This window comes from Phaseolus vulgaris, chromosome 2, assembly GCF_051622355.1.
Source record: "Phaseolus vulgaris cultivar YP4 chromosome 2, ASM5162235v1, whole genome shotgun sequence".
NCBI classification, from domain to species: domain Eukaryota; kingdom Viridiplantae; phylum Streptophyta; class Magnoliopsida; order Fabales; family Fabaceae; genus Phaseolus; species Phaseolus vulgaris.
The window spans coordinates 45,513,200-45,527,518 of record NC_143499.1 but is presented as its reverse complement, the minus strand read 5'-3'; the positions used below and the strand labels follow the sequence as shown (position 1 = coordinate 45,527,518).

At 31.4% G+C, this 14,319-nt stretch overlaps 3 protein-coding genes across 4 annotated transcripts; all 3 read left to right on the top strand.

The window, feature by feature from the left end:
* The first annotated feature begins 2,283 nt into the window (after positions 1–2,283).
* Positions 2,284–5,710, top strand: LOC137812561 (putative beta-1,4-xylosyltransferase IRX10L). The gene is made up of 4 exons (XM_068614633.2): positions 2,284–2,846; positions 3,935–4,323; positions 4,407–4,648; positions 4,999–5,710. Exons 1-4 carry the CDS (start codon positions 2,741–2,743, stop codon positions 5,510–5,512), a joined length of 1,251 nt encoding a protein of 416 aa, XP_068470734.2. The 5' UTR covers positions 2,284–2,740; the 3' UTR covers positions 5,513–5,710.
* Positions 5,711–7,556: 1,846 nt separating this feature from the next.
* Positions 7,557–10,691, top strand: LOC137812559 (uncharacterized). Of its 2 annotated transcripts, none has more exons than XM_068614632.2 (7): positions 7,557–7,712; positions 7,894–8,077; positions 8,192–8,241; positions 9,204–9,504; positions 9,595–9,783; positions 9,953–10,135; positions 10,292–10,691. In XM_068614632.2, the coding sequence occupies exons 1-7, from the start codon at positions 7,582–7,584 to the stop codon at positions 10,523–10,525; spliced, it is 1,272 nt and encodes a 423-aa protein (XP_068470733.1). In that variant the 5' UTR covers positions 7,557–7,581; the 3' UTR covers positions 10,526–10,691. The 2 variants fall into 2 exon arrangements, with proteins under 2 accessions (XP_068470733.1, XP_068470732.1); XM_068614631.2 differs by having other exon boundaries at positions 9,201–9,504.
* Positions 10,692–11,961: 1,270 nt separating this feature from the next.
* On the top strand, positions 11,962–14,117 carry LOC137812558 (uncharacterized). Its single transcript, XM_068614630.2, has 4 exons — positions 11,962–12,346; positions 12,490–12,548; positions 13,614–13,731; positions 13,823–14,117. Exons 1-4 carry the CDS (start codon positions 12,135–12,137, stop codon positions 13,899–13,901), a joined length of 468 nt encoding a protein of 155 aa, XP_068470731.1. The 5' UTR covers positions 11,962–12,134; the 3' UTR covers positions 13,902–14,117.
* The last annotated feature ends 202 nt before the right edge of the window (positions 14,118–14,319 follow it).

Sequence of the window (14,319 nt, the reverse complement as noted above, 5' to 3'; positions counted from 1 at the left end):
TAGATTGAAGGTTTTAATGTGAGAATCTGACATCACTTTCTTCCGTTAGACTTGTAAAATTTTCGTTTTTATTTGTTTTTTTTTAATTTAAGTTTAGATTACTTAAAAGTTATTCAATTTTCCTTCTCAAGTTTATATTTCAGCGAAAACGATTCCTGGAAATTTCTTCTAAATATCCTTTTCAACAAACCAAAACAAACAAAGCTCATTTTCATATTTCTCTTCGCACCAAAGCAAAACAATATAGAATTGAGAACACTTTATTATATTGTTTTAATGGCCCAAATAAATATCCAATAGCAGTTAATTTAATTAATTTTGAAAGCAACAGTTTAATTATATTAGTAATATTTTAAAAGATTAATAATTTATTAGAACTTAGAAAAATATAATTTAACTGAAAGTCGATGAAAACAGCCACTGCTACTTATAATAATAGTTAACAAAATTACTTTTTTTTTATTTACGTAGTGGTTATTATAATTTAAAAGGAAATATGATTTGTTTAAATTTAAATGTGAACCTAATATTTCCATATGGTAGTTCTTTACACATTTATCTAATTTTATTAGAATAATTTCGCTAGGTTGTTTTTTGTCCTTTTCCTTTTTGGAAGAATTCTCCATAAATTAAATTTATTCAGTGAACAAAATTATACACAACAAGAACTCATTAAGTATTAAAATTTAGTTAGAATGTCCTATTTTTCAATGTTTATAATAGTCAATGTTCATTTGAAATAAAATTCAATAGTTATACCATACTTCAAATTTGACCATTCTAAAAGCCACTTATGTAGAAAACCAAAACACCAACAACTACTATTCAGAGGATGTAAAATATCAAAAGAAACTCAATATAAAGCTATCATTTACAATCTCATAAAGAGTTCAACCTAATCAATTTAATAATCCAATTCCATTATTTTCTCATTAATTCAAGAATAAGTGGTTGTTTCTTTAAAAATTTCAAAACAAAATACTTAAAGTATGGCACTGGAATTACATTTCCATTTAAATGAATCATTCCAAACTGTAATCCATGTATCAAAAACTAATCATGAGTGCATCAAGACACATTCTTGCAAATATTTCCTTATAACAAAATCATTTCAACATAACCATCACCAAAATGCTCAATATCTCACATAAAAGAATGTTCATGTACATGCTCTTCTCAATTCAGAGTTTCAAACTTTTTTTTTTTCATAAAAGATAATTTAATTTTCTTTTGGAGGTCGGTGTTCCATCACGGTTTTGTCTTATAAAGACATCTCAGTAAATTGAAGGAGGAGAGAGTATATAAACTGTCATTGGTTTCGATTCCCGAACGATGTGAAACTATATTGACATAGGAGAACAATAAATTTTGGAGAACAAATTGAACTGGTACACTACGAACATTATTTTATCGTTTTAAATTTGAATCCCAAAACTCACTTAAATTTTCCTTTACTTATGAGTTTGTGAGTAGGAGGAAAGGGGTTGATGTTTTTCGGTATGTATGAAAGCTAAAGAAGAAGGAAGTAAAATACAGAAATGTAATGAAGGTTTTGGGTGATTTTGTGCACGAGTATTCTTAGTCTCATCGCTAATAGATACACCCACTTAACAATCTCACCCCTCTTTCTCATTCATCTTGTAACCCAAAGTTTGAAACTCAAATATGGTTTTGGTTAGAAAATAGTTTAGGCGTTTTCTTCTTGCACCTCTATATCTTCTTCTTATACCTCCATATTGGAAGAATTTTTTTATTCAAAACAAAAATATACTAGAAATTCAGTTTTACAATTTAATTCATATTAAATTAACATAAACTTATAAAAAAAATTCATTCAATTTTTTAACAAGTGTTTATAGAAAATTTGTACAAATATACCTTATAATGATTCCTCTTAATTTCCGCATTGGAATTTTGGAGCCTTCTATATATTTTCATAATTTCAGTTTAAGATTTAAAAAAATAAAAAATTAATCCAATCTACAATTTTTATACTTTCCCTTCACTTTGTTAAGACATTCAAATTTTAAAGCAAAATCACATAAATTAATCATATTGTAAATAGTATGACTGGTTTTTATTGCAATAGTTTTGAAATAATCTTTGTTGTTTCAATTTTTTATTAATAATTTCCTATTAAGAGTATTTGGCATCTTGTATTACTTTGATTTTATTTATAAAAAATTAACCATTAAAATAAAAATTACATAAACTAAAAGTGAGTTTAAGGCATTTTGGAGGGAGTAAAAAAAAATAAGAGGAAGGTTGGTTAAAGCTAAACTTAAGAGAGTGAAGTAATTGGATTTTGGTGTCTAAATGGTTGTCTGAGATGGACTTTTCATCAAACCTCACATAAAGAAATTTTTGAAAATCCTTCTCCTCCAATTCACCACCACCTTCTTCTTCTTCTTCAATCTTCTTCAGCATTGTTTCTTTCAAGCAAATCCACGCTCTGTTTGTTGGCCCCTCAATGTTCAAATCTGTCTCTCTCTGTTGCTGCTGAGAAGAACCCATGTCACTTTCCTTCTTCAAAGTGTTCCTGTGAAACCCCATTGCCAAGAAACCTCCCACAACTACTTTCCCCTGTGACTTCTCAACCTTCACCTTCTTCTTCTCACCACAATTGACTTCCCTATAATAAACACTCACTTTCCTTCTTTTGCAGTTCCACCCTTCATCACCATCACTTCCCTTTTTCCAATCTCCAATCCAAGATCGTTTCTTTTCTGGGAAACCATAAATGGGCATGAGGAAATTGAGTTTTTTGGGGTTTCTTTGTGCCTATTTTCTCTTTACAATTGGTGCTGTGGAGCTGGGCAGGAACCAACCAACTGAAAGAATTTCAGGTTTTTTTTGCTGATTTTGTTTTTTAGCTTCTTCCTTTTCTTGGCTTTACTTTGGCTGTGATCGGTTAGTTATGGTTATGTTTAGTGTTGATTTTGACCGCTTTGTATTGCGGTTTCCAGTGCTGTGTCTGTGTGGTTACTGTGAATGAGTTTGATTAAGATCTGCTTGTGAGGTTGATTAGGATATTTGTTGCATAAGTTGACGAAGTGTTTTTGTTTGTGAAGTTATTGTTTCAATGCCTGCGATTGGGTTAAGGGTTTGGATGATGAATAACTGCAGAGGTTGCGTACCTTTAATGGTATTGCATTCCAAATGACGCTTTAGGATTATTAATAGGCTGTGCTTGATTTCAAAGAACACATGACAATTGATTAGGGTATCTGAGAAATGTATTGGTTGGTCTGCCCTGGAACTTGCTTACACTATAAGATTGTAGATTCGTAATTTTGTGTCTATTTTCTATAGATTGGCAATCTGATATTCCGAAAGACATAACAATGTATTGTAGTAAAACACATTTTTAAGGTTTGTTTGCAAAATCTCGGGGGCTTTCTTGCTGGCTTCTTGAGTTTCAATTTTGATAGTGTAATATTTTAATAAAAAATTGAACATTTCCTTTGCCTCCCTCTCTTTTATCCCAAGAATTTAAAGGTAAATTATTTTGTTTACAAACAGAAACTTGATTACAATTTAAACTGGAACTCTACAATTTGCAGAATACCTTACTTCTTTTCTTGCATTTTGAGCCTTATAAAGCTAAAATAGGAGAAAATGTTAGCCAAAATATGAACGCTGCTCCCTGACAGAACATGTTATGAAGTCATCAATACTAGCTTGCCACAGTGATGTATAGATTTTGAAAACATAGCATCACGAAGTAGCTGGAATGGTTGTTAAGTAAAAGAAGATATGTATAAAATAATCGTCTATCTTTTTTTACCTTGGGATTTTAAGGTGTTTTTAAGCAGTCTTTTGTGCTATTTCTCAATGAACTACATTAAGCAATTCTATTTCTGGAGATAGACTGAAGTCAAATACACTTTTTAAATCTGAGGTTGTAATCATGTTGTGGTTGAACCAATTGCAGGTAGTGCTGGTGATGTATTGGAAGATGATCCAGTGGGAAGGTTGAAGGTTTTTATATATGAACTTCCAAGTAAGTATAATAAGAAAATTCTCCAAAAAGACCCGAGATGCCTCAACCATATGTTTGCTGCTGAAATCTTTATGCACCGATTTCTCTTATCTAGCCCTGTCAGAACCCTTAATCCGGAAGAGGCTGACTGGTTTTATACCCCTGTATACTCCACTTGTGACTTGACACCAAATGGCCTCCCTTTACCCTTCAAGTCACCACGAATGATGAGAAGTGCCATACAACTTATTTCTTCAAACTGGCCTTATTGGAACCGCACAGAGGGGGCAGATCACTTCTTTGTGGTTCCTCACGACTTTGGGGCATGTTTTCATTACCAGGTACAAAATTTAGTGTATGATTTTTCACTCTCATTATTTATATTATATCACTTTTATTATATATTTATATGATTTTGTTCCAGGAAGAGAAGGCAATTGAAAGAGGGATTCTTCAACTGCTACGGCGTGCTACATTGGTTCAAACATTTGGACAGAGGAATCATGTATGCTTGAAAGAGGGCTCAATTACCATTCCTCCATACGCTCCACCACAGAAAATGCACACCCACCTAATTCCCGACAAGACTCCCAGGTCCATTTTTGTATACTTCCGAGGACTTTTTTATGATGTTGGCAATGACCCTGAAGGTGGTTACTATGCAAGGTAGGTCTTATTAAAAGTTTAAAGGAGAGAGGGTTTGAGTGTGTAGCCTTTTATTTATTTCATATCATACATAACAAAGCTGATTTTCATTTTTTACTGAAGATGCAAAGAAAAAGGACTTTGATTTATATAATTATTGTATTTTGTGTAACTAAAAAAGTCAGGTCAATCATGTTAAGATTGACTGCATTCATTACCTAAAATTGGTTCTTTCTAAACTAAAAATTGAAAATCAAGTATGCATGTAGTTTGGTGCATCAGTGTATGCAATGATGCTTTCTTAACAAAATAAGCTTGGATCAACAAATAATACCTATTGATCAAACTGGTCATGTTCTGCAATCTTGCAGAGGTGCAAGAGCAGCAGTGTGGGAGAACTTTAAGAACAATCCTCTATTTGACGTCTCCACTGAGCATCCAACCACGTACTATGAGGACATGCAACGAGCTGTGTTTTGCCTATGCCCACTTGGATGGGCCCCTTGGAGCCCAAGATTGGTAGAGGCTGTGATATTTGGTTGCATACCTGTTATTATTGCAGATGACATTGTGCTGCCATTTGCTGATGCAATCCCATGGGAAGAGATAGGAGTGTTTGTTGCTGAGGAGGAGGTTCCAAACTTGGATACCATACTCACATCTATCTCACCAGAAGTCATATTAAGGAAGCAAAGATTGCTTGCTAACCCTTCCATGAAGCAAGCAATGCTTTTCCCACAGCCTGCTCAACCTGGAGACGCCTTCCATCAAGTTTTAAATGGACTGGCAAGGAAGCTGCCACATGACAACACCGTGTTCTTGAAACCAGGGGAGAAGTTCTTGAATTGGACTGCTGGACCTGTGGGTGACCTCAAACCTTGGTAATTGTTATATTGCTTTTTCTCAGGCCATTATAGGATTCTTTACATATCTTGCTCAATCCTCCCAAAGTGTTCATAGGGGTTGGTAATTGAGATACCTTTCTTCATTTTTTTGTTTTGTAAATTTTGTTATTTTCATAGATAATTCATTAGATCATGTAATCCATTTTGCAACATGATTGAAGTTTCATAATATGCTCAAGATTCTTGTTTCCTCCTATAATAGAAGTTCATGTCGTCTTATACTGCATGCTAGACTTGGTAAATTGGGTGACACTGGAAACTAAAATTGTAATGGCAATTAACTTCACAGTAATTCTTGATGGATCAGTGTGTGGTCGTTTACTTTTTTTTTTTGCAAGTTCTTGCATGTATTCTTTTACATAGATGAAATACTAAATGTGGACACTTCTACACAGAATATTTAAATCTTTGTTTGTTGATATTTTCACGTCAAATTGATTTTTTTTTAATACTGTTGAACAATTTTTTTATTCATGGAAAAAGAAAAGACAAAAAAAGTCTCTAACAAATGGTTATAAAACCTATTTTATGAGCCAATAAACTACGAATGAAGTCTTTATGACAAGAATTCCACATCTTCAATTGAATATGTGCACTAGTTTGCTTATGAACACTATTAACCTAATTACAAAGACTTAATAAAAAATTTAAAGAGTCATTTCCAAGGTATGACTCCATTAAAATTTAAGTTCTATATGTTCCAAAATGATACTTAAATTAAAACTATTAAATAATATTTTATTATATTTATAGTTAATTTTTTAATATGATTATACAACTTAGAAAATAGATGCATATGCACTATTGAAGATTATTTAAAAAGTTATGAGAAAATTAGTTACATTTATTTTGAATTTTAAAAATATAACATTGAAATTAAATTTCATAAAAAAATCTACCATCCATAAAAATATCTTGATGAAAATTATAGAAATGATTAATTATTTTTAGTTATGATTATTTTGTATATATATGAAAACAGTTTATATTTTTATCCATTGCTCATTTGAACAAATTTTAAAGCATGTAATCACTTTGGACTTTTCTTTTATTTGAATGGGAAAAATTTAAATTTCGCTGAATGTTAATTTTTTATTAGTTGTCTTCATTTTTTAAATTGATCTAAATTTAAAAGAAATATTAACAAATGAAATTAAAGTCCTACTAGAAATATTAAATTATATTAAAAGATTAATTATTTTTAAATGTACGTAATGTTATAGGAAATTATTAAGACTTGTAAACATTGATATTGTCCGAAAGAAAAAAAAGTTCAAAATTATTACAAGACGTGTTTCATTTCGAGAAAACTTCTCCAAATACAGTTTTAGGATAGAAAAATGAGAAAAAAACAAACAAATTCTTCATAAACAAAAAATAACTTTTGGAGAAAGTATAACTTCTACACGTTAACGTTAACTCATTTATGTAGAACGAGTTAATGTTACCTTTCCTTAATGCTTTTCTTTATTTAAAGTAATTACACAAGTTTTTCTTCAATCAAATAAAGTGTGAAATAGCACTACCCAAAAAGAATAAAGTGTTTTTGAAGAAGCAATTACCTAAATGAGATTATTTTGTTTTTTTTTTCCTCTCCAATAAATATTAATATTTTAATTATTTATATATATTTTTTATTTTAAAAATTATTTTAACATTTTGTATTTTGTTTATATTTTTATTAAGAAGATTTTTTTTAAAATTTTTTCTTTTACAAATATTAATATAGCAGAATTTCAAAATATCATCAGCCAAATGAGATATAGGAATTGAAGAAAATGTTTCTGTGATAAACTATGTGATTTTATTTTAATAATCTAACAAATATTTCAGAATACTGAAGATCCCTTCGTATGCATGTTGATCATTTTAATAAGAAAAATATTCTTTTACACCGCATAAAACAAAACATTATTACTTCACACCCTATTTTAATAATATAATATATATTAAAATATAAAATAATAATATATTGAGATGCCAACTATGAATATTTATTTTTTAAACCAGGTCAAAGTAGCAACGGTGAATTAATAATAATCAGAAAATATGATAGTTTTGAACATTCATTATAAAATTGGCATGGCAATGGCAGTGGCAATGGCTTCAACCTCTGCATTTCCTTTGTCAACTACAAGCTTTTTCACTCCTCAAACATGGCTTCACAATCGACCCTTTAGGTTCCTTTCTCCCCACATCTCATAAACATCACAATTCACTCACACCCTTATCTTCTTCTTCTTCTCTTATTGTACCTTTTCAACTGCAATAAAGCTGCACTTGCACGGTTCCACCACTTCCACATCTTATCTGTGATCTTATCCTCATTTTCTTTCCCTTCCATTGCATTTTCTATCTCAGGTTGCGGTGTCTGAGAGGAACAATGGAACATAACAGTAATGGGGCAAAGATCAAAAGCACTATTCTTCACCATCTCTTCCACAAGCAGAGACAGAGTCCTTACTATGACAATCTATGCCACCCTGTTTCAGATTTGCTTCCATTCATTGACAATGGGATCAGAGGTGTCACCACCAATCCAGCGGTGCTCACCTTTTCTCTTCACCGCAAACTATGTTCTTTTGCATCAACTTCTATTTTATCTTTTCTACTTTCTGTGTACTGCTTTTAACTGCTCTACAATGTTCTCACATTGCAGATCTTTGAGAGAGCTATTTCATCCTCAAATGCCTACAACGAACAGCTGAGGTAGTTTTAAACTTGATCTTGGATTCACAAGAGATTACTTCTTTGCAAGAATAGGAAATGAAGGCCTTAGCTTTGTTCTTAGCTTCTTGTAATGAAGAGAGATTTGAATACTGACTTTCGGTTGCTAATTACTGTTTAAGCCCATAAATAACTTATTAATTACTGTTCAAGTCAATAATTAATAACAATACTCAGTTAACATATCCATAATGGTCAGTTTATCCCTTAATCTGAGTTTGTAGGAGGTAAGTAGTCACACTAACTTTTCTCTGTTCAGAGGTAGAAGAGATCAAGAAAGAGAAACCATTACCAAATGCTACTTCTTAATAGATATAAATGGTCAGAACAATAAAAGATAGTTTAATTAACTAAAATATCATATACTTAAATTTTCTCTTGGAAATACTTATAAAATTAAATAATTTAAGTGATAGTTATATTAATGATTTCTAACAAGAGATAATTACTTCTACTAATAAGTTTGGGTTGTACTATTAATGGACCTATGGAATGAATACATTCATTTCACTTATAGTTTTTGCATCATTTACACATATATATGAGTGATTTTATGTTGTAGGCTTTTAAAGCAAAACCAATGACAAATTAAGATAAAAAAAGTACATTGAATGGTTTCTTATAAAAAAGTTAATAGGTGATAATTAATTATTTATACGCATTTAAGATAACATGTTTATGATGAAGATCCACATCCATTAGAGATGAAAATATTTAACTGTATATCTCTTATCTCACTCACTGTTTTGTGGATTTATGGATAGGGAACATTAATATGAGGTAGCATAATTTGTAGCTTTTTGAAATGAACACTTTACAGGATCTCAAATAACAAAAACAGACTTGTAGTTTATCTTGGTATCCAGAATATGCAAGTGATGCATGATGATATTTCTTTCTGGGTATGATATAAAATATTGTTAATTTGATTTGCAATCAAGTAGGAAATTGGTAGGGGCAGGGAAAGACATAGAGAGTGCCTATTGGGAATTGGTAGTGCAAGACATACATGATACTTGCAAACTCTTGGAGCCAATTTACAATGATTCAGATGGGGTAGATGGATATGTATCTGTTGCAGTTTCCCCCAAGCTAGCAAATGATACCAAGGGGACAATTGAAGAGGCAAAATGGCTTCATAAGATGATTGGGTGTTCAAATGTTTACATTAAAATTCCTGCAACAGATGAATCCATCCTTTCTATGAAGGAGGTTATTTCTCTGGGGATAAGTGTAAATGCCACTGTAAGTTTGTTTTGTGCATTCTGATGCAACAAATTTTGATCCTCAATAGCTGCACCAGAAACATCCTCATAGTTTGTGTTTTTGAAACAGCTCATATTTTGCCTCCAAAGATATGAAGCAGTGATTGATGCTTACTTGGATGGCCTTGAGGCTTGTGGCAGGACTGATCTCTCCAAGGTTTCAAGTGCAGCAGCATTCTACATCAGTAGAGTGGATTCTATACTTGACAAAAAACTTGAGCAAATTGGTACCTCTGAGGCTCTTGATCTCAAAGGAAAGGTGTGAAGCAGTTTGTTTTTTTAACTTTGACAGAACGTTTAAAAATGCACTTTATTTTCACCTTATTTCTGTCTTGGAAAGTTTGTATAAGATATAGTTAACTCCTTTTCAGTTTGGGGTGTTTTGTCCTTTTGCTTTTTGGCCTGAAAATCTATAACAATTCTTGTAGGGTGCGATTGCTCAAGCAGTCTTAGCTTACCAACTTTATCAGAAAAAGTTTTCTGGTGCAAGATGGGAACACTTGGAGAAGAAAGGTGCAAAAAAGCAGAGGTTGATGTGGGCTTCAACAAATGTGAAAACTCCAGCTTACCTTGACACATTTTATGTTGATTCTCTTATTGGACCAGATACTGTGAGTACTACAGAAATTATCATATAGTTTTACATTTTAGTGTCTACAAATACCATTTTAATCTTTTTTAATGCATGTACACATTGTGTTTAATCTCTTTTTAATCCCTATTGTTTAGACTTATGCAAGCTTGCCTTTTATTTTATGCCTCTGTAGATTTCAACCATACCAGACCAAGCTCTTAAAGCCTTCATGGACCATGGTATTCTTTCAAGAACTCTTGATGCAAGAGTATCAGAGGCACAAGACATTTACAATGCAATTCAGAAGTTGGGTATTGATTGGGGTTCTGTTGGATCACAACTGGAACATGAGGTGCTGGATTCCTTCACAAAAAGCTTTCACAATGTGCTTCAATGCATTCACAACAAAACACTAGTACAAGTCTAAGCCAAACGTGCCACTTTATTTTTCTGTGAAACTGCTTGCATATGCAGAATGCAATTGATGCTGTCGAAGATTAGAACTTTGCGTGTATTTAATGTAATATTATGGTGTACTTGGATTAGACTAAAAATAAACAAAATAATAATAATAATAATGTTTGTTTATGTTACATTTTTTTCTTAAGTTCTCTAATCTGTTTTTAAAGATACATAATTATTATAATTTCTTAAACATTTATTTAACTAAGAAAATAACTTAGTATTGGCCTATAGACCAAAAATACTTGCCACCTTTTTTCTATTACACTGGACTGATGATGTTGAGGCATATAAACGTTGAAGTTATTTATTTTTAATGAAAAAATATCTACGGTAATTATTTTATTCCTTTTCAAGCTACTTGTGTATATTTTTTAAAAAAATATTTTTGACAAAAAAATTTATTTCTGGAATAAAAACACAATCATATTCAGGCTTCTTCTTCCTGCACCCCACAATTTTCTAATTTTCTAAATCCTGGTGTTGACCTTTTATTTGAAAAAGGGCACCGTGGTTGCCTGAAATCGGAAGCTGGAAGTGTGTTACGAATTCATCAATCCGGAACTGAATATTTTTTTTTTCCAAATAAGTGGTGTTTTGAAAGCAAATTTTTCATAAATTATTGATTTCTGGATTGTTGAATCTGAAATCCTAATTATGTTACAGATTGATGGATCTGAAATGTTGTTTTTTTAATTATGGATTTCTGAATCCAAAATGCATATTTCTGTTATGGATTGGTGAACCCAAAATATTTTTTTTAAATGATGGATTTTTTAATGTGAAATGCATATTTTGAATTATGAATTGGTAAATCCGAAATTTTATCGGAAATACTAATCCGAAATTTTTTCAGATTCCATAATTCAGAATAAAAAAAATAAATACAGTTTAAGTGCATTTAAGATTTTTAAAAAATAATAGAGACAGTTTAATCTTTCCATAACATGTGCAGAAAAAAATGTTGGAATATAAGAAGAAACTGCCTCATATTCAATTCTACTTTCACCTTCATTTGAACTCTGTAATCCTAAGATTTATTTATCAATAACGTGCAATTTCACATCAATTTTTAAAATAGATAATTTTTTTAGATACTATAAGAATGGATAAGTTGAGTCAGAATCACACTATTTAAGTTAAAATCTGATAAGAGTAATAATACTACTTTTTTTTATAATAAAGTCATCTCACATTAATATTAATATGATTTATTTATTTCGATACATTTTTAAAATTTTAATTACTGATAATTAACGTGGAAAATTACATCTTATTAATAAAAATTTCATAATCCTACATCCTAGAAAGAACTCTGTTTCCATAAGTTATTTGGTTTGTTTACTTTATCTTAGGACAGTGTTTATAATCTTAGATAACATTTGAAAGCCATTATTTAATATTATTTAAGTTATAAAAAAATAGAAATGTTTATTTCCCTAAACTTAAATAACGATTTTGCCACGTTTGCACATCCCTTACCATTCTCTTTCTTTCTTCTCTTATCTTCTTCTCTCTCTTTCTTTTTCTTTCTGTGATCCTCAACTCAACAACACAGGCCTCAGAGAACAAAAATGGCATTGCAGGCACCAAGTCTTCACTGCGCCCCCAGCGTCAATGGTGGCCTGCGAAGACCCTCCGTCAACCCTTTTGCTCTCAAGTCCTCCTTCTTCTCTGGTTCACACAACCTTCTTCTTCATCCCAATCACCACCACCTCACTTCAGCACCACCCAGGATTTCCATGCGCGTTGCTTCCAAACAGGCCTATATCTGTCGCGATTGCGGGTCACCCTTCATTTTTTATTTATTTTTTTCGCGTTTTGAGTATAATATATAGAGAGATATTGAATAATTGATATAAACTTTGTTGTTGTTTTGATGCAGCTATATTATGGTTTTGGTAATGGTATTGTTGTTGATTGATGCAGGTATATTTACAATGACAGGACTCCCTTTGAAAAGTTGCCTGATAACTACTTCTGCCCTGGTAATTGCTCCTCACCACTCTCATCTTCCCAAATTTCATTCCACCTGCTAACAACTCACAACTCTATCTTACAAGTTACAACAATTTTTGGATTCAAGTTTAAGATTGTTTAAAACAATTTTTGGGTATGTGTACACAACCTTATCACTTAGATAGAAAAACAAAATCACTTCTCTGTAAAAGTTAATGATTTCGAAAAATTATATGATTTTTTTCTGTGAATTAGCTTACAAGACAATTTTATTTGTTTTCTTTGTATTTTAAAAGCGACAATTCTCTTCTTCTTTTTTTCATTTGATTTGATGTATTGTAACTCGTTATTTTGTATTGAAATTTCTGAAATACTTTTCAAACTTCAATCCAAACACAACCTGAATAAGGGCCAATATCTTGTTCATATTCATTCTTCATACGCGAGTTTTGTAAAACAAATATTAAAACATTAGTTTAATTTATAGTATGTCATATTTCAATAAAATTTGATCATATTAATACATCCTTCTATTCATTAATATCATGTGATGATAAATTAATTTTTTTCAGCATGTGCGGATTGATATGTACACTTCAATCTTGTTTTGCTTTGGAAACCAATATTAATCACTTGATACCTCAATTGGAATTTTAGTGTTTTAGATTGATGTTGGGTGATTGAGAATCATGTTGAGATACTACCTAACATAGTTTTTAGGTAAATATTTATATATTTGTTTTGTGTCGAGAAATTGACCCCATGTCTAAAATTGGTTTTGCATTAAAACAACTATTTTTTTATAGATAAATTTTTTTACTTGATTTTACAATCAATTTGTTTTTAGAATAAAAATACCCTAATATAAATTACTCAACTTCAAAGTCTATTTTAACCATTTTGCAAACAAAATCATTTTTATAAATGCTTGACTCAAACACACTTCTGAAGAGATAGAAAAATGTGGTTATGAAATGGTTAACGGTTGACGGTTAACCAGCTCTTGTTAAAACTTGGTAGAAGCAGAAACAAAGGAGTGGAAAGAAGTTGGTAAAAGTGCATTATCATTGCCATAAATAAATAGTGTTTTGCAGTTTGTGGTGCTCCAAAACGAAGATTTAAGACCTATGCACCTGCTGTCAATAAAGATGCCAATAGCACAGATGTTAGAAAGGCACGAAAAGCTGAACTAAAGAGAGATGAAGCAATTGGGTGAGTCATAAATCTTTATCTGTTTCTATGTCTGTCGTTATATCTCCCCCCATTATTTTGGCATTAACATTCTGCAATAAATTCTGCACAGGAAAGCACTTCCTATTGCAGTTGTCGTGGGAATTGCAGTGCTTGCTGGATTATATTTCTATCTGAATAGCCAATACTAGGCTGAATGAATGAATGTGTTTATTGCAGTGCCCTTTAACACGGGGTGTAGTTTATGCCTTCCTGTGCTTTAATTTTCTGTTGTTCATTGTGTTCCACCCAGAATCACCATACAATAAATGATACAATTATTTTTAGACAGAAGAATGTTCATGTTTATCAACCCTGGCGGGTCAAGGATGCAATGCAATGTAGTTATGGAGGGGAGAATTGATTTATTTACTTTCTGCCATTAACGTCATAAGAATCATTTTGTATTTTCAACAATGTCAAAATGAAAGGTAGTAGAGTTTTCTAAGTAAACCATGTCAACATTTTCTTCTCCAAGAAATTAAAAATGATGTAGTTGCAATTTCTCGAACACACAATCAAACCTTCGTGCTTGTTGTTAGGTTCTTTAAGATAAAACGCTATCCTTGA

Coding starts and splice junctions, on each gene's coding strand:
- LOC137812561 (XM_068614633.2), top strand. CDS start 2,741: ATGGGCATGAGGAAATTGAGTTTTTTGGGGTTTCTTTGTGCCTATTTT. Junction 4,324..4,406: donor GGGCATGTTTTCATTACCAG/GTACAAAATTTA, acceptor ATTTTGTTCCAG/GAAGAGAAGGCAATTGAAAG. Junction 4,649..4,998: donor GAAGGTGGTTACTATGCAAG/GTAGGTCTTATT, acceptor GCAATCTTGCAG/AGGTGCAAGAGCAGCAGTGT.
- LOC137812559 (XM_068614631.2), top strand. CDS start 7,582: ATGATAGTTTTGAACATTCATTATAAAATTGGCATGGCAATGGCAGTG. Junction 7,713..7,893: donor CTTCACAATCGACCCTTTAG/GTTCCTTTCTCC, acceptor TTTCTATCTCAG/GTTGCGGTGTCTGAGAGGAA. Junction 8,078..8,191: donor GTGTCACCACCAATCCAGCG/GTGCTCACCTTT, acceptor CTCACATTGCAG/ATCTTTGAGAGAGCTATTTC.
- LOC137812558 (XM_068614630.2), top strand. CDS start 12,135: ATGGCATTGCAGGCACCAAGTCTTCACTGCGCCCCCAGCGTCAATGGT. Junction 12,347..12,489: donor TATATCTGTCGCGATTGCGG/GTCACCCTTCAT, acceptor TGATTGATGCAG/GTATATTTACAATGACAGGA. Junction 12,549..13,613: donor TGATAACTACTTCTGCCCTG/GTAATTGCTCCT, acceptor AGTGTTTTGCAG/TTTGTGGTGCTCCAAAACGA.